This window comes from Manihot esculenta, chromosome 1, assembly GCF_001659605.2.
Source record: "Manihot esculenta cultivar AM560-2 chromosome 1, M.esculenta_v8, whole genome shotgun sequence".
Taxonomy (NCBI): domain Eukaryota; kingdom Viridiplantae; phylum Streptophyta; class Magnoliopsida; order Malpighiales; family Euphorbiaceae; genus Manihot; species Manihot esculenta.
In genome coordinates, this window is record NC_035161.2 from 34370679 (window position 1) to 34394234 (window position 23556).

Consider the following 23556-nt stretch of genomic DNA (forward strand, 5'->3'; position numbering starts at 1 on the left):
GTTTTTTTTTATTTAATAATTTTCATAAAATAATTACTATACAAAAAAAATTGTATTATTTTATATAAATTTCTTATAATTTTATTTATTTTTAAAAAAATCTTTTTCAGGTAAAAAAAACATAAAGAAAAGAAATATAACTTTTATTCTCATTTAATTATTTTCCCTCTAATTTTTAAAAAATAAAGAATAAATGTACCCTTGTTTTAATATATATATATATATAAACAATAAAAAATAAGTTTTTTCTTTTTATTTTATATTTATTTAAATAAAAAGATAAAAATAATAAAAGAAAAATATTATTTACTTACTTTTTTTTTTCATTTCCCTTCGCGTTTATTTTTATTTAAATATTGCTTCCCTCTAGGAAATTTTCCAAACAAGCTGCAAGTGTTTCGGGGTATAGATGCGTATTTTTCTAATTTCTTTATTAGTTAAATATTGTGAGCGTGAGTGTAAAATAACATGAGGTGGCATGTCAGTTATAATTGAATTCGTGGCTAAAGCAGAAGAGTCCAAGTGTCGAAACGGGAGGACAGGAGTTGCTGTTAAAGAGTCATTTCTTTGTGATGAGGCTAGATCGAAATTGTGAGAGCCAATAAATTCAAGGCATATTTTACTTTGCAATTGCAGTTGCTGCTGCCTCCCAGACGATGTTGATTATGATTACAAAAGCCCAAAAGCAAAATTAATTTGTTGGATTCTCTGATTTTTCCATTTTTAATATACAATCTGCCATTTGCAAACATAAACGTTGCTGCAACACTCAGATTTTTCTTTTAGGCAGAAGAATCATAAAAGTTATTTAACACTAATTAAGCTCTCTCTCTCGATTGATTTGGGGCCTCTAGCTTAACTTTACTTTCTAATTCACTCTCAATCTCTCTGTGTTTGTGCATTTTCTCTCTTCTTGTTGGCTTATTTGCTCTTAATCCTTGCACTGTTTTGATGGCCTTGGCCTGGCTTCCTGCAAGTAACGTGGCATTCTAATCTTTCTCTTCTACCTTTTTGGCTTTTTAGGGGGGAAATAGAGAGATTTTGAGACCTAGGTAAAGTTTTTTTCTATGGGGGTTGTGGATCTCTTCATTGCCTCACTAATGCCTGTTTTGAAAGTACTGCTGATTACTGCTCTTGGCTCATTTCTCGCAATTGATCGTTTCGATATTTTGGGAGTTGATGCACGAAAGCATTTGAATAATGTAAGTTTCATCTTTTACAATGCTCTGCCTTTGCTTTTATTCGCTCTGCTGACATTGCACAGTAATCTGGTACTGTCCATGCCTGCCTAATAATTAGCTAATGCATGCAAGTATGGATTATACTCTTCTGATCGGTTTCTCATTTCTCTAAAATTTAGCTGCCTTGCCAGTCCAAAAATGGATCAAGTAATTAAGATTGACGTGATTATGCATTTTGACCCAAAAAAAGTATATATGCGTAAAAAAAAAATTATTTGAGTTCGAAGACTTCAAGTTTTGGTTAAATCATGTTTAATAAATTTAAAAGTGGTGGCCAATTAATGTTTTTCAAAGATAAATGTAGGGGTATGTGGTCGTATACCCCGTTATCATAGATGAAGAAAGTTGTATCTGAGCTTTCTATAAGGAAGTAGAGTGGGGCACAAATCTCAACTTTAGGTGGCAAAATTAACTTTTTGTTGGTCTTTCTCGTTCTTATGACACAAACATTTATGTATAATTATGATAATCAAGGAGGCTAACTCAGCACCCTTACCTTCCAATCTAATCAGGTTGTGTTTTTTGTCTTCAATCCGGCCCTTGTTGGTAGCAATCTGGCAAAATATATTACACTCAGAAGCATGGGCATATTGTGAGTTTGTTTTATGCAGAATTTTTGCTCGGGAGTGTCCATTTTCAGTTTGGCGTCATCTTTTTTCCTGAGAGTTGATAATGAGCTTGGGTTAAATCATTTAGGTGGTTCATGCCATTCAATATTCTTCTCACATTTATCATTGGCTCCGTACTTGGATGGCTACTTATTAAAAGTACCAAAGCTCCTAACGGTCTGAGGGGGCTTGTGTTAGGATGCTGTTCTGCAGGTGGGTTCTTTCTTTTCTTTTTTCTTTTTCTTCTTTTTCTTCCTTTCTTCCTTGTTAATGTATTTATGCAAGTTTTAAGCATCAATATGTCTTGCAATACGGCTAGTTATGAATCAGTGAATTCATTGACATAGGCATAAAGATTTAAAGTTATTGCCATAACGCCCTAATATGCTCTTACAGTGTGAGTCAATCTAAGTAAAGGTTATTATGATATAGAATTGATTTTTGAGGTTTCCAAACATCCGTTCTTCCCATCTCATTGAGGTTCTGCAATCTGTACTTATGTTAGCTAGTTGGTCTCCCTTCCTGGGATGGCAAACCATATGAACAGTTGCATTTTTGTCACATCATATCCCAGTTCTCAGAATTAACCATGTGTTTGCAGCAGCTATGATTTTTTCTGCTTGATCTCTGACTAGGAAAAAAAAATTGTAGTACATAATGGTGATGCTGATGTGAACAGGAAATCTGGGGAACATGCCTCTGATATTCATTCCTGCTGTATGTAAAGAAAGAGGTGGTCCATTTGGTGATGTTGATGTCTGTTATACACATGGATTGGCATATGTTTCCCTCTCCATGGCAGTATGATTTTCTTGAATATATATTTTTTATTTCTAACTTGACTGTCTCATTTGATGTATATGTAGAGTTAAATTTTTACCATCGAAATTTCAGATTGGTGCTATCTACATGTGGTCTTATGTGTATAACATCATGCGCATATATTCAAGCAAGGACTGTGAAGTGCCCAAAGTGGAGGCCTTTGCTAAAGTTGCAAAGTCTCCTAGAGAAACACCTGAAAATCTTTCAAAAGTTTCCACAGGGCCCCTGCTTCCTTTACAAGGCCACTCACCAAATGAGGACCATATAGATCACTTTGAACTTGATTGCGCAATGTCTAAGCGGAAGGCAGAGGTAGTATAAAATGTCTGTGTTTCACTTCTTTGTTTGTCTTGTGCTTTGAGACCAACTTACTGATATGTTGTTTGCAATAGTTTCATTAAGATTTGTGAAAATCAAAGATTTTATAATCGTCTATTTTGATATATTACTGTTATTATGTGCTTGACCTCTCACCTAGGTCTCTTTATTTCAGTGCCATGGATAAGTCTTGAGCATATCTTTGGAGAGAAATTACATGCACAAATAAACTGCACACCAATTCAATTTTCGACAGGCTTGCACTCATGAATCTTGAATACTTTAGAAATCAAAATAGATAGATCTTCTTATAATTTTCATTTCACAAACCAACTTCTGACTGGAGGCACAGCACAGGGAACACCCAAATCTGAACTAGTAAATAAGTGGGATGCTTAGAGACAGTTTCACATGGTTACAAGGGTAAGAGCCAGTGGTTTGAGGTGCTTAAAGCGTGTATTTTGATAATTTTCATTTTTCTTCCAGTAATATTAATTGTTTTAGATGTGTGATGAAAATTAATGTCTGAAACCTTCACTAGCAAGGTTTACATTTTGGTTTAAATTGGATATGAATATGAGTATATTATCCTACTTGCCCTCCTCCTCTCACTTTCTGAGGGGATCTGTACAATATTACGCTGCAAACCTTCAAACATGTATAACTATTGATCTACTGGCTTATATTTTTTTTTTCTCTTATAATTTTCGGCTTTGTCATGTTCATTTTGAAGTTCTTAGGTAAGCTTATTATTAATAGTAATATTATTATTTTTACTACAAAGGAGGGGAAAGGAGCTCAAACTTGGGAACTTGCCCAAGTTGGGAGTGCACTTACTGCCAAACCTATGGGTGTTCTCTCATAGTTTTTTTGCTAGATTTGACTTCTCTTCATTTCCTTGAGCAGATTGTAATGTTGAGAGATCATCATATTCTTGATGCAAATTTCGTGACAGGGATCATTTTTGGAAAGGATTAAGCAGAGCTTACAGGTTTTTACAAAAATCAACTTTAGAAGATTGCTTGCACCTTCAACATCTGGAGCGGTATGCTAATCTATTGTCTATAATTGAAATCAGTTATAGCTAGAAAAGGCCTTCTATTTTATATATGATATCATGGCTTAAAACCCTAAAGGAGATTATGCATATTAGATTTTCATAATAACTGCTGCGCAAATCATACAAACTACAAAGTTTAGATACCATATTAGCATCTTTTGCCAGTCTTTTTTTCTTCAGTATTTTGTTCATGTTGAACTCATCTGAAGTTTCTAGACTAACATACTTGGATATTCTATTTTCTAGCTGGTTGGATTTGTTGTTGGTGTCATACCTCAGTTCCGAAAAGCTCTAATTGGTGATAATGCACCTCTTCATGTGGTTCAGGATTCTGCATCTTTGCTTGGGTTAGTATCCTGTCATGATGCTATAGAGATTTCCAACCAATATAAACTACAGCTTTAAGTTTCTGCTACTTAACATGTTTCCCTAGGATTCCTTTTTGTTGTGTGTCCGCAGAGAGGCTGCCATTCCAACTGTAACCTTGGTAGTGGGGGCAAATCTTCTTAAAGGTAATTACTAATTGCTCTGATTTTGGCAAGTCCATTTTAACTTTTTTGATTCTCATGCAGTCAAAGTTTATATGACTAACGCGAACCGGATGCTTTTCAGGTCTAAAAGGCTCTGAGGTCCAGCGCTCAGTCATCATAGGGATCATAGTGGTTCGGTATATTTTATTACCAATATTTGGGGTAGTGATTGTTAAGTCTGCAGTGCGCTTGGGATTGGTGCAGTCAAATCCACTGTATCAATTTGTTCTTTTGCTTCAATATGCACTTCCTCCAGCAATGAACATAGGTACGATATTCCAAGCGATTCTGAGAATTATTTATCTGCAAAATTGAGCTTTCAAAACGAACTTGAACATGGATTCTGAAATTTGCAGGTACGATGACCCAGTTGTTTGGAACTGGAGAGAGTGAATGCTCAGTGATTCTGCTATGGACTTATGCATTGGCCTCAATTTCACTAACGCTCTGGTCAACATTGTTTATGTGGCTTGTGGGGTAGAATATTGACAATCTGGAGCTGCATTGTTATATCCCTATCTTCAAGTTGTTTGATGTCAATTGCAGCTTTTGGTTAGGCATAAGAAATTTCCATGTGTTCCATCTTCTAGAATTTAATATAAATATAAATATGTATGTATTCCTTTTGCCAAATTTACCAGAAATGTCCAAGCAATTTATATAAATGCAAATGGCACTGGCATGCATGTACAGTGTGGGGCAGTCGTCTTCAATGGAAATTCTCAAGTTTTTTCCCCTTTCTTTTCTATTTGCTTTATATTTTGATGGAATATTGGCTTTGAAGCTAATCAAACCTATCTTCTGGCATTAAAAATGCAAGTACCATCTATTTGCTAAATTTCAATCAATTACTTGGTCACAAGAAAGAAATAAAGGCATAGAAAATTGGATGAAAATAATGTATTTTTAGTTATTCATAAATCATAACAACTTATCTCAAGTAACAATAACGGTAAGATGAACAGAAAATGGACAAGAAAATATAGACAATTGGCAAAGGCAGACCGATTTAGGCACAAGAAGTAGTAATTAAAGAAGGGCACATCATATTCTTACAAGAAAAAGAAAATTCTAAATGAATTTTGTTAGATTTTTATTTTTTTTAAATGAAAATTTTTAAATTAGAAAAGAATTGAATTTTAAATAAAATTGTTTTTAAAAAATAAACTAATTGGATTAAATTAAATTTTTATAAAATTTTTTATTCCACGTGGAGGAAAGTGATTTGAGATATGGAGTTTAGAACCTCCGCAAATCATCAGTCGATACCATACAGGGTAATATTGAAATGTTCAAATCGTATGAGCAGTAACTTGTTGATTATTGCTCAATTATAAGAATCCCCCTTCAAATAATCTGAAACTTATGGTAAATTTCGTCAATATTTAATATTATTGATTTTTTTTTTCTAATTAAAACAAAAAGGAGGTTTTGCAAGCTCCGGCCGCTAATTCTTAGTGTCCAATCCATCTGAACAATAATATTTTAGCCTAATACCATTAATGGCTGGTCATGTTTTTACAAGCAAAAACACAAAAAAGAAAAAAGATTGCAACGAACTAAATATCAAAGTAAAAAAGAAGATGATCCTACAATCTAAAAACTGCTGCTAATTTGCATAACGTTGCTGATCATTAGCCAGTCGAATGGTATGAAAGGGTGCCCAAAATAGTTGCAACTTCCAGTTAATTCAGAAGCAGACATTTTCTTACTGTGACATCACCAATAACTAAAATTTTCATGCCACAAATGATGGTGTTAAGTTTTTGTTATAAGAAAAAGAAGGAAAGGAAAGTAAAGGAAAGGAAAGGAAAGGGAAAGGAAGGGAAGGGAAGAAGGTGAAGGAGAATAATTATAAGAACAATTACCAAGATATATATTCTTGAAGTTAGGATGACATATCCTTGAATTAAGTAGACACTTAATCCCTCCTTAAAAAAATAATATTTTTCTTAATTTAAAGATAATATCCTTAATTGTCACACATTTCATTTTAAGAATGCCTTGTTTGGATGATGTTTTTCATAGTTATATAATGTATTGTTCTATAAATAATCATTATCGGAAAGACTATGATTTTTTATGATTAAATTACATGATTCTATAAAAATTTATAAATTATTTAAACACTAAAGTGGTGGTTTTGCATTGTTATAATAAATTTATTTCTTATTTTATCTCGTATAAGACCAATTTATTTTTACCGTAATTATTTACTTTAACTAATTAAATCAATTTCTTCGGTTTAATAATCACCCTCATTAATATATCATCTAAATATCCTATTATCATTAAATATTTAATATATTAAATACTTCTTAAAAAAAATTGGCCAGCTGTTTGTGAATTGAAATAAATATAAAATATATATTAAATTATTAAAAATAAAAATTAATGATTAAATTGTATGAAAAAAATGAATGAAGATATTTAAGTAATTTAATTATTATTTAGAGCAATACTACACAATCAAATTAAACAAATAATGGATATAAAACTATGATTAACTATGTAATTTTTGAAAATGTTGTACAACACAATATATTATAAAAACAATATCATAGAAAACAAAATATTAATGAAATAATGACAAAACACCATCCAAACAAAGCCTAAATGATGAATATAAAACATGAAATGCAAGTATCACATGATTTCAAGTTTCAAATCTGGATAGCCAACCTGTGCTTTATGCCTCTCGAAGAGATCTTGAAGTGCTGTAATGAACTGATTTTGTACTTCCACAACCTGTAAAAACAGTCAAATAGAAATCATATAAAAGAGATTTTGGGTTTAAATTTTCATGAGTTTCCTTTAGCTTTTCGCTATAGAACTAATTGTTTTTGCACAGCCCTGTAAAGGAGAGCTATAAATGCATGTAGAGCAGGAAATCTCATTAGGATTCCGCAACTTCAGTTATAGCAAAAAGTATGGGTAATTTTCATCCACGTCATTGAATTTGAATATTTGTTTTAGTACCATCATGAAATTAATTTTATTTCGTAAAATTTCTGAATCTGCTAAGTTCCGGATGATGCTAGCTAATACACTAAACCCACGCAATGAAGCTGCAAGCATACCTCTTCCATTTTAGGCTGCGGATTTTTCCTCACCTCAATTGGTTTACCCACCACAACATGAATTGGACGTTGATAGGGAATTGGAGACCTGGAAATGAACAAATATTACAAAGTATAAATCAGATTCTCATACCAAACATACAACAAATCTTTCTAATTCCCACTAGGCGGCTACAACAATTCAATCCGAATGCTAATGAAAAGAATTACATAATGATATTTACCCAAGAATTCCCCAGAAGAAAAAAGGGGCAAACTTAATAGTTCTCGCAATTTTTACGAATAACTTGCCACCAGGTTTCCACCAGTTGAACACACCTGACTGCACCAACAATAAGAAAAATCTTCAATTTTATTAATTTAAAATATATTTATTTTATTCCTCTTTTATATTCAACAAATAAAAATATATAAATATGGACTCGCATATTTAGCCTAATTTAAGATCTCAAATTTTACTCCCCAATCTCCTATCCTCATTTAAAAAAAAAAAATCTCTAAACATTTCATTCTTTTACAATTTTATCCTTTTTAATTTAATCTAACTTATTAATATTCATAACAATTCTAATTTATTTATATTTCTTTTACGTAATTGAATATTAATAAGGATAAGATTTTTTTCTAAAAAATTATTTATTTAATGATTAGAAAATTAAAAAGATTTTATTTAAAAAATAAATAAAAAATAATAGTATTATTTATAGAGGAAAAATATACAAAACGTAATATAGCTTATTATTTTTTGTATGGATATAGATGTAGTTAATGAATTTAGATTTCATAATAATAAATAAATTTTCAACTTAATAAAATCTCAATTTATCCAATAGTAATAAAGAAAAATAGGAAAAAAATTTCAAAAATTTATAAAAATTTTAAAAATGTAATGCTAAATAAAGATAGTACCACTTTTTCTAGGGTTTAGCTTTAAATCATTACAATAAGGAAACGTGCTTCGCATGTAGCATACACACAAGAAAAAGGAAAGAAGAAATACTTGACCAAAGCAGAAAACTGGAACCAATGGTTTGCCAGTCTCCATAGCTATTCGGATAAATCCTCTTCTGCTTTTAAGAAAAGCAATCTGCAAAATCAACATGCTTGATTTTAGACTATACCAGTGACGGTCAGTTGGATCAGGCAGAAATCCCAAGTCCAAAACTTGCAAAGCCAAGTGAATACAACAAGAAAAAGAAAAAAAAAATTGTGTAGAGAGTAAGGCGTAAGACCTCATTATCATGCTTGGTATAACATGTTTCTTGGGTTCCACCAGGCACCAAGACACAACTATACCCAGCTTCCAAGAGGGATGTAAAATTTTCCTTCGTTGCAGCTCTAACACCACACCATGTCCATAAATGCCTTAGAAATGGAGTGATGAACACCTAATCATTGGCAAAAAGACACAAGCTCGATGAAGACCTTATTAAAATATACAAGGGCAAGGCCACAAGAACTAAGGATTACAAAGTCTTACGGCGCTGCTTGCAAGGATCTTTATTTTTGGAAGAGGCATCAAACCCATAGAGTCTGAAAATATTCCCAGACCAGAGGGAATAATTGAATGTGGCTCATAACCAAACACTGCACCAGAAACGAAATAACACTGTTGAGTACCAAAAACGTTGACAAATTGCTTGGCCTACATGACTAGAAAGGTAACTTTTTCCCAAAAAGGGGCAAAAAAAGACAACCAGCAGAAACATCAAAGCCCGAGGTAACAGAAGCTAAACAACGAAAGATATTTACAACCTATACAATCCTATTAAGTACAAAAAAGAGTGAAAAAAATCAACCCTTTGAGATAAATTGAGAACTAGATGTCGAGGAAGTTTCAGAACTGAATTTATATGATTCAAGTAAATGGTTATGAACAGGGAAAAGCTGAAGTCAGAAAGCAGAGCAACGAACCATAAGCACGAGCAGAATGAAAGGCATTGATGTCTTCAACATGAAGAAAGACGGGAAAATGACTGGCCATATGCTTAACTAAATACCTGAGTGTAGAGAAAAAGCATGATCAGTTAGTAGCAAGTAAAAAGTTTAACAAAGATGAGCAGAAGTAGGTACCTGGCCAAGCGCCGGCCAAAGTTGCTGGTTTCGTCGATCGGAATGAACATCAACAGCAATTGAAATCCAAAAAAGCTGAGAACGTATAATTTCTTGTTAAAAAAAAGAAGTGAATTTAATTTACAAGAAGAAGAGAAGACTTACAGTAGGAATTTGGAAAAAGGCAAGAAGAGAAGAGGAATGAAGAACAAGAGGAAATTGAGATGGATGCCGGCCGTCCATATCGTGAAGGCTAGGATTGAATGAAATAGGGAAGTTGGGCATATTTCTCTGGAATTGAATATGGTCACCTCTTGATTATCATTATTACCATTCATCTTCTCCAACATCCAAAAATTTTGCAGACAAGAATCACTGTTTACTGTTTACCGCTGTTCCGGACACCTGTATCTAACTTTATTAAAACGTGCACATTAAAAAAATAAAAACTAGCTTTGTCTTTAAAACGTGCGTACAGCTTTATTCATATCCGTTATTTTTTTATTGATTTTTGTTTGTTAGAAATTTGTAAGTATTACGAGGCAGATTATGCCTGCAGATTCTGTTGGAATCGCAATAATTCATCCAATTAAATTAATTTAAAATTTTAATTAAATTTTTAGATTATTCAGTTTTAATAAAATTAATTATTTTAATTTAATATAATTTTAATAAAATCAAATTAAATCAATTAATTACTAATACTATATAGTTTGAAAATATATAAAAATTATATTTATTAAAATATTTTAATTAAATTTTAAAGTTAAAAAATAAAAAATTTATTAAAAAATTTAATTAAATCAATTTAATTTAAATTAATTTTTTTATTCAATTCGTTCAGTTTTATAAATAAAGATGGAAAGAAAATTTTATGAGAAGTAAAGAAATAAATAATAAAAATAAGAAATTATTTTACTCTTTATATTGATAGTAAAATAAATAATTATAGAAATAGAAAGATAATTATATTCATCTTTCGTTGATTTTCTCTTCAATTTAGAAAGAAAATGACTAGTAATTTTAAATTATTACTTTTTACTTTTTATTTTATTTTCTCATTTATTTTTCTTCAATCCAAACAAAATAAGAAATAAAATAATTTTAATTTTCTTTTAAATTTTTCTTACTCTTTTATTTTCCTCTCATCCAAACACAATACTAAGAAAAGTATTATCAATAACCCCCTAAAGTTATTACTCATGTAAATTATATTTATATTTGAAAAGTTTATAAATAGAGATTCCACGCAAAACTTATGGATACATATTTCAATATAAACTCTCTCATTTCTCTATATTTATCTTTTTTTCTTATATTTATCTCATTTTTATTCTCGTTTAATTTATAACAAAAAAAATTCAATAATACAATTTATTATATATTATCAATGTTTCTATAAATATAGAAGGAATGAAAATAGTTTTCAAAGTATTTATAGAAACAATGAATTCAGTTTTTCAAACTATAATTAATAATTAATTAATATTGTGTTTTTAGTCTTGAAAAATCTCTATCCAATCAAAAAGCTTTAACATATATAAAGATAAAAATAAAGATTATACTATATTAATTTTCATCAGTTAAATTATTTAAATAATGCAAATAAACTAAATATATTAAAAAAAATTAAAAGTTTAATAGCTAAAATATATTATTACTCCATTATCATCTAACTTTTTCAAAAACAAAAAATTGCACATCTTATTTAATAATTTAATATAATAATAATTTAATTTATTTAATTAAAATTTTGAATTGCTATCCACGTTAACAACAATGCCTAATATTTTAGTAATTTTTTTTTAAAAATTGTCTTTAGGTAGGTGTCACCATCCACGTGAAAAACAATGCCATAATTATTTTAATAATTTTTAAAAAATTGTCTTTAGGTATATGACAAGTTTTAAAATTTTAATTAATTTAAATAATAAAAATTATCTTATGCTTTAAGATCGAAATATAATTATTCAACATTAATTTCAAAGAACAAGACGACACTCTATCAACAAGTTCGGTAATTTTGTGCAAAAACCCATAGATAAAAAAAAAAAACATGTTTTTTTCATTCACTCATTAAGCTACTTCTTACTTTCTCCTTTGCATTTGAATAATTTTTTTTTAATCACATATGTATTAATCTTTTAGAAAATACGGATTGTTTTCCTATTCTGAACTAATTCTCAATAGAACCATGACCCTTATCTGAAAACTTCTTGATCGAATTGGAATAACCATAATACTGATAGCACCACAGAGGGAATTCTCACGGTACTGAACACCATGAGAATGGAACTTTCTGGTTCCTTTTTGTCTGATTAAACCTTGATAACGTTGTAACATATAGATGCAAAATCATCAATCGCAGGGTCATTTCGAAATGTTCATATTGTGAGCAACAACTTGTCGACTATTGCTCAATTTATAAGAATCCCCTTCAGATAATCTAAAACTTAAGGTGACTTTTTGTCGAGATTTAACATTAATGACTCTTTGCTCAATTACAGCACCAACCCCACGAGGAATGACTGGCTAATTCTTAGCTTCCAGTACATCTGAACAATAATACTTTGGCCCCAATATCATCAATGGCTGATTATGTTTTTCCTAGCAAAAAGAATAGAAGATGATCCCACAAAATAAAAGCTGCTGCTCATTTGCAAAACTTTGCTGATCATAGTTGAGACGACCAGCATCAAGGGGTGCCTAATTAGTTTCAACTTCCAGTTAATTCATCAGCAGGCATTTTCGACTCTGACATCACTAACAACCAAAATTTTCATGCCACAAATGATGCTTTATCACCTGCTCTATATTTCATTTCCCTTCTTAAATAATGAATACAACATATCATATGCAAGTATCACATGATTTCAAGTTTAAGATCTGGATAGCCAACCCGTGATTTATGCCTCTCGAAGAGATCTTTAAGTGCTGTAATGAACTGATTTTGTACTTCCACCACCTGCAAAAACAGTCAAATAGAAATGAAATACAGTAAGTGTTGAACATATGAAAGAGATTTTGGGTTTAAATTCTCATGAGTTTCCTTTAGCTTTTCGATATAGAACTAATTGTTTTTGCACAGCCCTATAATGCACTTTAGACAAAGCAAGGAGGGTTATATATGCATGTACAGCAGGAAGTCTAATTAACTATGTTACAAGCAAGGAATTCCACAACTTCAGTTATAACCAAAAAGTACACAATACATGCACTCTTACTGGACAAGTTCAATGTGGATGATCCTAGCTAATACAGAACCCACACAATGAAGCGGTAAGCATACCTCTTCCATGGTAGGCTGCGGATTTTTCCTCACCTCAATTGGTTTACCCACCACAACATGAATTGGATGTTGATAGGGAAATGGAGATCTGGAAAGGAACAAATATTACAAAGTATAAACGAAGTATTAAGCAGATTCTTACACCAAAAAACAACCTTTTTAATTCCAACTAGGCCTCTACAACAATCCAATATGAATGCTAAAAAAAAGAATTACATAATTTTGAACTCTTTGGGCAAAATTTTAAATAATTCTTTTAATAGGACCTCCTAATTCGAACAGGGAAAGGAGGAGCTAATTAAGGGAATGGGACAGATTGCCAATTTCAAATCACAAGGTAATCAAACCAAAAGTAGGCCTAACTACAGTGTCTTACAAAATTTCTCCATATTAATATTTACCCAAGAATTCCCCAGAAGATAATCGGGGCAAACTTAATTGTTCTTGCAATTTTTATGAATAACTTCCCTTCAGGTTTCCACCAGTTGAACACATGTGACTGCAGCAAGAATAAGAAAACAGTTAATATTTACTAATTTGAGTGATCCAAAATGTATAATGGCAAAAAGGATGTAAATTTATGTAATAATAGTTCCAATAATGAAATAGTAATATCGTATACATCGAGCTTGATGGAAAAGCCAACAAATTTATCCATTAAATTGCAACATTTTTGTCGCCATTATGCATTCAATGATGAAGTATAAGAAACTCCAATTGGTACCAATTTTACGAAAAATAAACCATAAGCAAAACACATTGCATTACAATTAGGAAAGAAAACCTGTTACACATGTTACCTACACACAAGAAAAAGAAAAGGAAAAGGGATTAGCCAATACTTGACCAAAGCAGAAAACTGGAACCAATGGTTTGCCAGTCTCCATAGCAATTCGGATAAATCCTCTTCTGCTTTTAAGAAAAGCAATCTGCAAAATGAACACGCAGGATAAACAACCAAGCTGCTTAACTGATTATGGTTAGCAATAGCATATGATACCAGACCATTTCAGTTCTTGGGCTTAATAAATTCTTATACCAGGGATATATAATGTTAGCTGTCCTTTACCATGTAAATAGGGATGAAACTTGAAAAGGAGAATGGAGGAAGAAGGGAATCTAGGTGGTTATATTGGAGGAAAACCAAACAAAAAGAAAAGAGTAATTAAATGAACTTATCACCAAAATTCCATGGAAAAAATGTCACGACTCACTGTTAAGCTTCCCCCACCAATTAATATCGGAAGAAAGAGAAGCCAAATGAGAAAAACTTTAGCACCTTCTTTGATTTAACAAGTCTTCTTTTCATGCTTTGGGTGTTATGTTTGGCCAATTAAAGTAAAGGGAGCAGCAGTCAGAAATCCAGAACGGAAATACTTATTATCTGAGTTTCATTCCATTCTTGCTCTCTTTTTCCTGCAACCAAACAGATTCTAGAAATACTTGCAACTTTCAAAATTCAACAACCCAAAGCAGGAATCTAACTAATAATAACATAGCAGCACTTGCATGGTTATGCAGATAATTAGGACACCAACAAAACATCACATACACCAGTGTAGGTCAGCGGGATCAGGCAGAAATAATCCCAAAATTTGCAAAGCCAAGTGAATACAACAAGAAGAAAAGTAAATTATAGAGGAAAAAAGAAAAAGGTAAAGTGCATCTGGAAAAAAGTTAAGAGACCTCAGTGCCATGCTTCATATAACATGTCTCTTGGACTCCACCAGGCACCAAGACACAACTATAACCAGCTTTCAAGAGGGATGTAAAATTCTGCTTAGTTGCAGGGGTAAGACCACACCATGTCCATATGTGCCTTATAAATGGAGTGATGAACACCTAATCATTGAGAAAGGTCGATTAAGGCCTAATTAAATATACAAGGGCAAGGCCACAGGAACTGAGGATTAGAGAGTCTTACGGCGCTACTTGCAAGGATCTTTATTTTAGGAAGAGGCATTAAACCCACAGATTCTGAAAGTATACCCATACCAATAGGAAAAACTGAATGTGGCTCATAACCAAACACTGCAGGTGAAAAGAAATAAATAACAGATGTCATCAGCATAAATGCATATTTAGAACTTATAGCTCTATAGCAAACAATAGCATCAATTGCCTGGCCTGTATGATGAGAAAGGTTTTTTTTTTTTCAAATAAAAAAAAAACCAGCAGAAAGATCTAAGCCCGAGGTAAAAGAAGCTAAACAATGAAAGCAGTTTTACAGCTTATACAATCCTATTAAGTACAAAAAGGAGGGAAAAACGTCTACCCTTTTGAGATAAAGCGAGGACTAGATATAGAGCAGTCGAGGAAGTTTCAGAATTTAATTCAAGTAAAATGGTAATATACAAGGAAAAGCTAAAGTGAGAAATGCAGAGAAACCAACCATAAGCACGATCAGCATGAAAGGCATTGATGTCTTCAACATGAAGAAAGACGGGAAAATGACTGGAAACATGCTTAGCTAAATACCTGAGTTTAGAAAAAAAAAAAAAAAAAGAATGATTAATTTGTAGCAAGTAAAAGTTTAACAAAGATGAGCAAAATTAGGTACCTGGCCAAGCGTCGGCCCAAGTTGCTGTTTTCGTTGACCGGAATGAACATCAATACCAATTGCAACCCAAAAAAGCTGAAAAAGATGATTTGTCGTTAATTGGATTTGTTAAAAAAAACTGAATTTACTTTAGAAGAAGAAGAGACTTACAGTAGGAATTTGGAGAAAGGCAAGAAGAGAAGCGGGATGAAGAATAAGAGGAAATTGAAATGGATGCCGCCCATCCATAGCCCTAAGGCTACGATTGAATGAAATAGGGAACTTGGGTTTATTTCTCTGGAATTGAATATGGTCACCTCTTGATTATTATTATTACCATTCATCTCCTTCTCCACCATCCCTATTTCTCTCTCTCTCTCTCTCTCTCTAACAGAAATTTGCAGTCAGACCACAATAACCTTTCGGTGTTGACCGCTCTTCCAGACCCTGCCCCCTATTTAACTCCTAAGTAGTTTTTTTATTCACCAGTATTTTTCTTTTTTTTATTTATTTATTTTCTAACTAGTCTCCATGCATGCTTTAATTATTTTGTTAAAAAAATATTAATTTCTTTTAATATTTATAGTATTTAATTTTATAATTTTAATATATGTGTTATTTAGTTATATAATTTGAAATATTTATATTATTTAATTTCTTTTAATGTAAAATAAATTGATTAAAAAACTAAAATTTTGATTTTATAAAATAAAAAATATTTTAATAAAATAATTTTAAAATAATAATGTATTAGTAAATTTCTTAAAATTTAAAGGGTTGATAGTAATTTTTCCCTTTTTATTTTTATAAATCTATGCCCAAACTTTCTTGATCGGGTTTGCAAGCTGACCAGTCCTCCAAAAACAAAAGAAAACCCAAATGCTCGCACTGCCTCTTCCTCATCTGAATCTCAGATCCGCCACTCTCAATTGTGTGCTTCCACAATGAAGCTCCTCCAGTTTAGTGTTGTCAAGTGATAAAGCCAAGCAAATATTGACATCGAAGAAGGGAATTATAGCTGCTAAGCTTTTCACCGCCGACCGTTTACGTATCATTCTCATCGTCGAACCGCTTCTCAGAAACATTCTCGGTCTCTGATTTCATTAACTTTCAAACAAATAAGCAAATCAAAGATTTTGAACGACGAGATGGGTCTTGTCATTCGATTGTTCTTAAGATCATCGATGTTAAAGAAAGCACGTGACGACACCGAACGTGCTTTCTTCGATTTTTCAGCTGCCAACATTTATTGCTTACTACTACGAGTGAGCACGCAACACGACAACTCATACTCGCTGGTACACAATGCTTTGTGAACTGCCAACCATCTCTTTATTATTATTATTATTATTATTATTATTATTATTATTATCGGAGTTTTTTTTTATTATAACGTGTTAAATTTTATTTTCAATGTTGGTTTGAGGTTGGTGGATTGATGTTATTATATAGGACCATATAAAAATAAAATAAAATAAAATAAAATACAAAAGAGATGGTTGGAGAAGTTGGGAGAGACTTAGAAAGACTTGATGTTATTAGTTATTACCATTGCCTTGATGTTTAGTGAGCTTGATTAGAAGTAGCATCACATTCACAGGACCACCATGGCCTCGGGCCCTCGATGAAGCCTCAATAACGGCGTCATCTTGGTGTAATAGATCTCGCTGTTTTATACTCCTAAAGAAATCTCGCCATGAGATCTCGACCTAACACATTATACATCTTGTATCCCTCTACGTGGCTGTTGTGGGCGTTGATTTTGCCTTTGTTGAAAGTAGCTAATTTTTCAACACACAAAATATAAATATAATTTTTTTTTCCCAAAGCAGAACGCAAGCAGCTCAAATATAGATGGCCACATTTCTTTAGTTGGACATAACTCAATTCAGCAACTTCAAGTTTATAGTAAGAGTTAAAATTCTGCTGGTTTGGCTAGCCACGGTCACTTCACTGTATGAGAATTAAGTTACTTCCCTAACTCGGTTAAGTTATTTCTAATAAATTGACCTCCCAATGAAATAGGCCATTTCTCTGCTGCTCAAGGCAGCATATGAGTAGCATTCCACGTCAGACAGGGAAAACCGGGACTCGATCTATATGCCGTTTCAGTTCAGGTCTCCAACCCCTTTTCACTGAAAACCAGAATTAACCCATGTAAACCACTACGAATAGCGAACCAGTTCCCTCGATTGCTGTTCATTCAGGTTCTGGTTCAAATTTGGATGGCCTGGCATCTTCACAAGACACCACATTATTTTCACTAAAGAATGTGAAAACAACTCTTGCCCCCATAGTTTTACTATGTTACAAGCAAACTTCAGTTGCAACCAAGTAGTATATATTCACTTCTTCTAATATATAAGTTCAATTTGGATGATTGTAGCTAATACAGTATAGCGGCATGCATACCTCTTCCACGGTAGGCCGTGGATTTTTCTTCAGCTCAATTGGTTTTACCCACCACAGCGTGAATTGGATGTTTATAGGGAAATGGAGATCTGAAAGGAGAAATTGTCAAAAGCATAAATGAGATTTTAAATTGATTATTATACCACAAAACAACAAATTCTCAGAGTCCACTATGCCGCTGCCAAGAAATTCAAATGAACTCTAAATGGAAAAAGTCGCATGTTTAAGCTCTTTGATGAAATATTTAAGTAGTTTTTTCTAATGCAAATAACAGAAAAAAAAGAAACGAGTAAATTTGAGATCAAATGGCAACAATCAAGTGAAAGTAGACCCGACTGCAGTGCATTTTGTAAAAATTATCCACAGATCGAATGAAAAATGTTAGTTGGGTTTATCTCTCTGGAATTGAATATGGTGATGTCTGGATCATTGTTCTTCGTCTCCACCATTTCCGTTTTACTCCAGCTGAAGCTGCTCACTGATCACCGCTTTCTCTCCTCTCCATTCTTCTATTATCTGTACCTTTGTGCTTCTCAATTCTTCCGTGGGCCATAGTTAACTCCAGCAAAAATATTCCACTTATTCTCATATATATGAAATGAAATAAAAAAATTTGTAAATATTTAATTTAATTAATTCCTTTGTATTAATTTTCATATTTAATTTTAAAAAATCATTTCAAATAAAATTAAAATTGATGCACAACTGCACAAGAATTAATTGAATTTTCATGGCTTTGCTGCATCTTTACTTAGCTCAGCTAGAGTGCAATGGATGAGCTGAGCTCTTTATAGTGCTTCTGGAGCTTTGCGTGGTTTTCTCTTCAATCTCATTCCTTTCCAAACTGGGTGGTTGGCATTTAGTGTTTTGGGCCTTAAAACTTCAGATTGATTTGGGTTTAGAGCTGAAATTGGATTATTTGCTACAGTCCATGGTCGCACCTTTAGACTTTTATATCTTTAATTGGATCTCGTATTGGGCTTAGGCCTTCGCCCATCATGAATTGCATTTTGAAATACAAAGAAAGACAATAAAATACCATATTCGTCCAGTCCTTTTTCTTTTTGCGGTGTGTTTAAATTCGTTTCAGGGGACTCTGATGTAACTGCCCAATATACGTGGGACACTGCTCGAGTGGCCGCCTGGGGCACCTTTTTTATCACTTACCTTGGACATATGAATGCGCAAAAGCCATGCTCACGTCCAATAAAGAAAGATTAGGACTGTCTCCAAAATGTTTACAATGCGAACTATCTCTATCCAATACAATCTTTTTCTTCCAGATATGACTTGCTTTCTTCTTTTTATGTTATATCCTTTTAACTCTTGCTTTAGTTTTTCTCATTTAATTGACAACCGTGCAAAAGGGTTGGCAAATTGACCTCCGAATTATGAAGGGGAAAGAACTCATGTGGCAAGGAGTTAAGCATCACTATGCACCGATGGGATCACGGGTGGACAACCAAGTCTATGACTACTTGGAGTTTATAGTTATTGTTTTTGTCTTATTAGAGAATACAATTGTCGATGCTAGCTGGAGTTGCAGCCATGTCCAGCTTCATCACAAGACCATCATGCTCACCGATTCATTCTTGTGTTTCTAAGTCACTGGATTGTGATAACTTGAGGCATAGGACAGTTGTGCTTAAGAAAACCTATCTTCTTTAAGAGCTTCATGTCGTAAGTCAGCCTTTTTGCATATTTAGATGTCCTATAAGTATAATCCACAAGTGTGTTACTCAACTCAACTTTGCTTGAATATGCACAATTCAACAAGTAAAGAAAGGCTTTCTCAAAAAAAAGAAGAAAAAAAACATCAACAGAGTGAAGTAACAGCAAAAATTTTAGTCACCGGCACTGCACGCCATGAAAATTTTCTCTTATTAATTAAATGAAAAATTGTTAAATAACTTGTCAAACAATTTATCAAAAGTATCCCGCTAAGCAAACAAAATTAATTGTCTTCCAAGTCTTTGATTCTTCAAAATTCCATCTTACGCTAACTTAGAACATAACATACTTCCAATAATTTACTGAAAATAATATGTCCAAAGTCCAAATTATTGTACCATTTTCGTCAAAGAAATAAATCTTCATTTCTGTTGGGAGAAAAAAAAAGAAAGGCTTACAAACTTAATTAGTCTGACAGCAAGATAACAATAAAAAAACCGTGACGCTCACCTGTCAAACTAGATAACTGGTTGCTGTTCATGACAAGTTGGTCTGAAGCCGTCAGAATAATTTACAGCCATGTAAATTTCTTTTTAAGATACCCTTGTGTGGAATCTATTACTTTCAAACTCTGAATCATCCATTCCATGACCAGGGATATTATATATATATGGTCCCTAACTTTTACAGACAAAATCATAAGCACCCTGATTCTTTGTCATCAACAAAAACGCACCCTTTTCTCAGCACATATTTATATTTGGCTTTATACCTATTTAACTTTCAATGAAATTCAATTTTTCGAAAAAAAAAAAGAAGAAGAAACGGTATTTTCAAAATGGGGTAAAAAAAATGACAGTCTATTCATCAAAAAAGAAAAAGGCCGTCTAATGCATAAATTCTGAAAGTACTTTCCAGTATTCACATCTGAATGTGTCAGAAAAAGAAAAGAAAGTAAAAGGAAAAAGGGGAAAAATGAGATAAAAAGGACCAGGTAATTGCACCTAATTCCTAAAGATTCCAAAGCAATCAAACCTCACAGGATGAAAAGCCATCCTAATTCCTAAATCGATTGTCCTCTAAATATGATAAAACAAAGTTTACCAATTTCATTTATTAAACGCATTTTAATTTTAAAATTTTAGATAATAAATTTATTTTTTATATTTATCTATATTTTAACTATTATTTTAATTAATTTTAACTAAAAAATTTTTAATTCACCTGTCATAAGATTATTTCTTAAAAGGATTTATTGGATAAAAAAATTAGATGAGAGAGAGGGGGAGACCTACTTCCTGATTCCAGCTCATCTACATCTTTGCATGTGCATCCTGGACTTCACAAAAGACTGAGCAGCACCTGTTTGTATAAATGCAAAACTAGGACTTTATATAGATTCTACAACGTCCTAATCATAATCTAGACCTTGTCTACATTTGCTAAGACTTTAATCTCGTTTTCTTGAGAATCAGAGTGCTCTATAATAAATTCAACTCAATCAATCATGAACTACTTGGAACTGGCTATATGAATCTATCTGCTCCATTTCATTTGGTTTAGGACTATATCTTTTCAAATAGTTACGAGGCTGGTAAGTCTTTTCACTGCCATCCTCCATGTCATCTCAAGTCACCAAGTTGCATATTATCAGTATTAATCCATCAACTTTGTTGGTAATTCACCTACACAGGCTATGCTTCAGGCAATAATGACACAGACAAATAACTCTGCCATGAGGAAATTTTTGCCTAGATACTATATAAAGTTGCAATTTATCAAGATTGCTTGATAGTGCCATCCGTTCTGTCAAGCACATTCTACAGACAAATAATGCTGCTCTTTTACACACGACACTGAAAAACTTGAGCTTACTCAGCATATTAACCTAGTTATATCTCATTGTCCAGAATCATTATAGAATTCAATTCAGATGAACTTATAAGAAAATTCATGTGTTTGGATTACTTTTCAAAATCATAAAATTCATTTGAAATGTATTGTTTGAAACAATTGATAAGTAAAATTAATGTATTTATTTCATATTTTAACATTCTTTACATAGAAATGCAGATTGTTCTCTGAGCTCGTTGTGGTATTCACAGGTGAACTTCAGAAATGTAACAATAGAAGAAGCAACATTGTATCAGTAATTGAGAAGAGATTACTCGTATTCCAACAAAGAGAAAAGCAAGAAGCGTCAGGGGTTCTTGACCTTAAAGATATCCACCTCTCCTGTCTTGTTTTTCAGCTTCTAATTTTAACAGACTTGAACCACAAAATTCCTGCGGAGAACAAAATTGTGAAAAAAGTAGATATATCTTCTAATTAAAACAAGAGCAGATAGGAAAACAAAATCCCAACTCACAGAAGTTGGGATGCTGGTGAAGGCAAAGAACCCGAGCAATGGATCATAGAAGATGCTCTGATTCACATACTCAAACCCAGAACCTATCAGCATTCGTTCAATTCAAATCTAATCAGTGAACCAATTTACAATTTTGATATTTTAATTTTCTTGGTTTATAGGGTAGAAATGAAAAAGAAGCTTATTGCAGCAATTGTGTTGATTTCTGAGGCAAGTAAGTAAACAAGGTAGGGAATCTCGATATTCTACTTTGCAGAGTTGGCGTTGCCGTTGGCATTGACTCTCTTCATCCCGAGCCCAAGGAGGGGGCTCATCGGAATCTGGTCTAGCTCAAGAGAGGCTGATTTGTCCGGGTTTGCTGGAGTATGCAGAACCTTGAGTTGCTGCAACCACTAGAAACCTATGAGAAAAAAGTTGCTGCACCCATAAGTTCTCCCTGGGGGTTGATCAAGATTCAGTATCTTCCATCTAACAACTACAAATGTATCAGATTATTTCGTATCGAGGGAAACAGAGAAAATAGAAAATAAAAAAAAATGATTTCTCTAATTTTAACATTAAATAAATGATAAATAGAAAAAAAATATAATATTTTTCAATTCTTTGTATTTATTTTTTTTTCAAATCGGAAAAAAATTACTGTTGTATATATTTAAATATTTTATTCTTTAAACCTTAATTTGTACGAGTATAATAACCATATAAAGAGAAAAAAAAATTATATTTTTCTTTTTATCTTTTTATCTTTTTATCTTTTCATCTTTTTATCCTTTTATCTTCATCTTTCTTTTTTAATTACTCTTCATTTTCTCCCGAGTCCCGACATTAAACATCCAAAAAAAAGGTGCTAAACCAATGAGAAGAACGGTAGTCTGGAGCTAATGATGCGCTGCTCAGCCACATGTCAGCTTACCGCTTAATTCTATAAAAAAACAATATAATGATGGAGAAAACTAATTGCAGATCTATTAGAAAAATTGGGAAACCTAATTTTGATCGGTTAGAGAGAGATCGTAGATGTGGGTGGGTAGGGAAGTTGGTTGGATTAAAAGATGAGAAACAAGAAGAAAACGAAAGAGAAGTGAGAGTTAGGTTAGTGTGAAACGAAAGCGCATGCTATCATAATGATGATAATCAAAGTAATTAGCAAACATAATCCTTCAAGTTATGGCGGATAAAGAAGCTTGAAAATGGATGGATGGATGGGTTTCCTTTTTGCACCGAAATTGATTGGGAGATGCTCTTAGTCAACTAACGCACTCGATTTGCCCTCTCCCATCTCCATCATACTTTAAAAATTTTATCATTCATCATTACTGTTATTATTACTTATATCACAGATTAATATTCCGTCACTTAATCATACGGATGCATTCACTATTTCTACCCTTCTTCCTGTTTCATTACTTTCCCATTTTGACATCAAAACAAGACTTAGTTACTAGCCGTTATCTACAGCCCTCACTTCATTTTTCTGCACCCAATTTTTCAATTTTGCACTATTATCTAGAGATCTTAATTACCGGAATCTTTTCATAATTCTTCTTGCTTCATTTTTATAAGATA

The 23556-nt window shown here is 32.5% G+C and overlaps 3 protein-coding genes and 1 long non-coding RNA gene across 7 annotated transcripts; 1 reads left to right on the forward strand and 3 right to left on the reverse strand.

Moving 5' to 3' along the window:
• Positions 1-606: 606 nt before the first annotated feature.
• LOC110623654 (protein PIN-LIKES 3) lies at positions 607-5281 on the forward strand. Its single transcript, XM_021768660.2, has 10 exons — positions 607-1202; positions 1754-1833; positions 1938-2062; positions 2529-2650; positions 2744-2983; positions 3945-4034; positions 4296-4396; positions 4509-4561; positions 4662-4847; positions 4936-5281. Exons 1-10 carry the CDS (start codon positions 1068-1070, stop codon positions 5058-5060), a joined length of 1257 nt encoding a protein of 418 aa, XP_021624352.1. The 5' UTR covers positions 607-1067; the 3' UTR covers positions 5061-5281.
• Positions 5282-7069: 1788 nt separating this feature from the next.
• Positions 7070-10160, reverse strand: LOC110629253 (diacylglycerol O-acyltransferase 2). Of its 2 annotated transcripts, none has more exons than XM_043959074.1 (9): positions 9877-10160; positions 9733-9756; positions 9574-9659; positions 9140-9246; positions 8892-9047; positions 8660-8746; positions 7884-7981; positions 7660-7747; positions 7070-7327 (listed from the first exon to the last, which is right to left on the reverse strand). In XM_043959074.1, the coding sequence occupies exons 1-9, from the start codon at positions 10059-10061 to the stop codon at positions 7226-7228; spliced, it is 933 nt and encodes a 310-aa protein (XP_043815009.1). In that variant the 5' UTR covers positions 10062-10160; the 3' UTR covers positions 7070-7225. The 2 variants fall into 2 exon arrangements, with proteins under 2 accessions (XP_043815009.1, XP_021631860.1); XM_021776168.2 differs by having other exon boundaries at positions 9733-9807; positions 9877-10157.
• A 1897-nt stretch (positions 10161-12057) lies between these two features.
• On the reverse strand, positions 12058-15989 carry LOC110611102 (diacylglycerol O-acyltransferase 2). 2 transcript variants are annotated; one of them, XM_021751268.2, is made up of 9 exons: positions 15711-15988; positions 15561-15635; positions 15393-15478; positions 14925-15031; positions 14687-14842; positions 13843-13929; positions 13402-13499; positions 13001-13088; positions 12058-12676 (listed from the first exon to the last, which is right to left on the reverse strand). In XM_021751268.2, exons 1-9 carry the CDS (start codon positions 15896-15898, stop codon positions 12575-12577), a joined length of 987 nt encoding a protein of 328 aa, XP_021606960.1. In that variant the 5' UTR covers positions 15899-15988; the 3' UTR covers positions 12058-12574. The 2 variants fall into 2 exon arrangements, with proteins under 2 accessions (XP_021606960.1, XP_021607029.1); XM_021751337.2 differs by lacking the exon at positions 13843-13929 and having other exon boundaries at positions 15711-15989.
• Positions 15990-19781: 3792 nt separating this feature from the next.
• On the reverse strand, positions 19782-22551 carry LOC110629694. Of its 2 annotated transcripts, XR_002490271.2 has the most exons (3): positions 21991-22535; positions 21838-21907; positions 19782-21732 (listed from the first exon to the last, which is right to left on the reverse strand). It is a non-coding gene; the product is annotated as an uncharacterized LOC110629694 (long non-coding RNA). The 2 variants fall into 2 exon arrangements; XR_002490270.2 differs by having other exon boundaries at positions 19782-21907; positions 21991-22551.
• Between the last annotated feature and the right edge of the window lie 1005 nt (positions 22552-23556).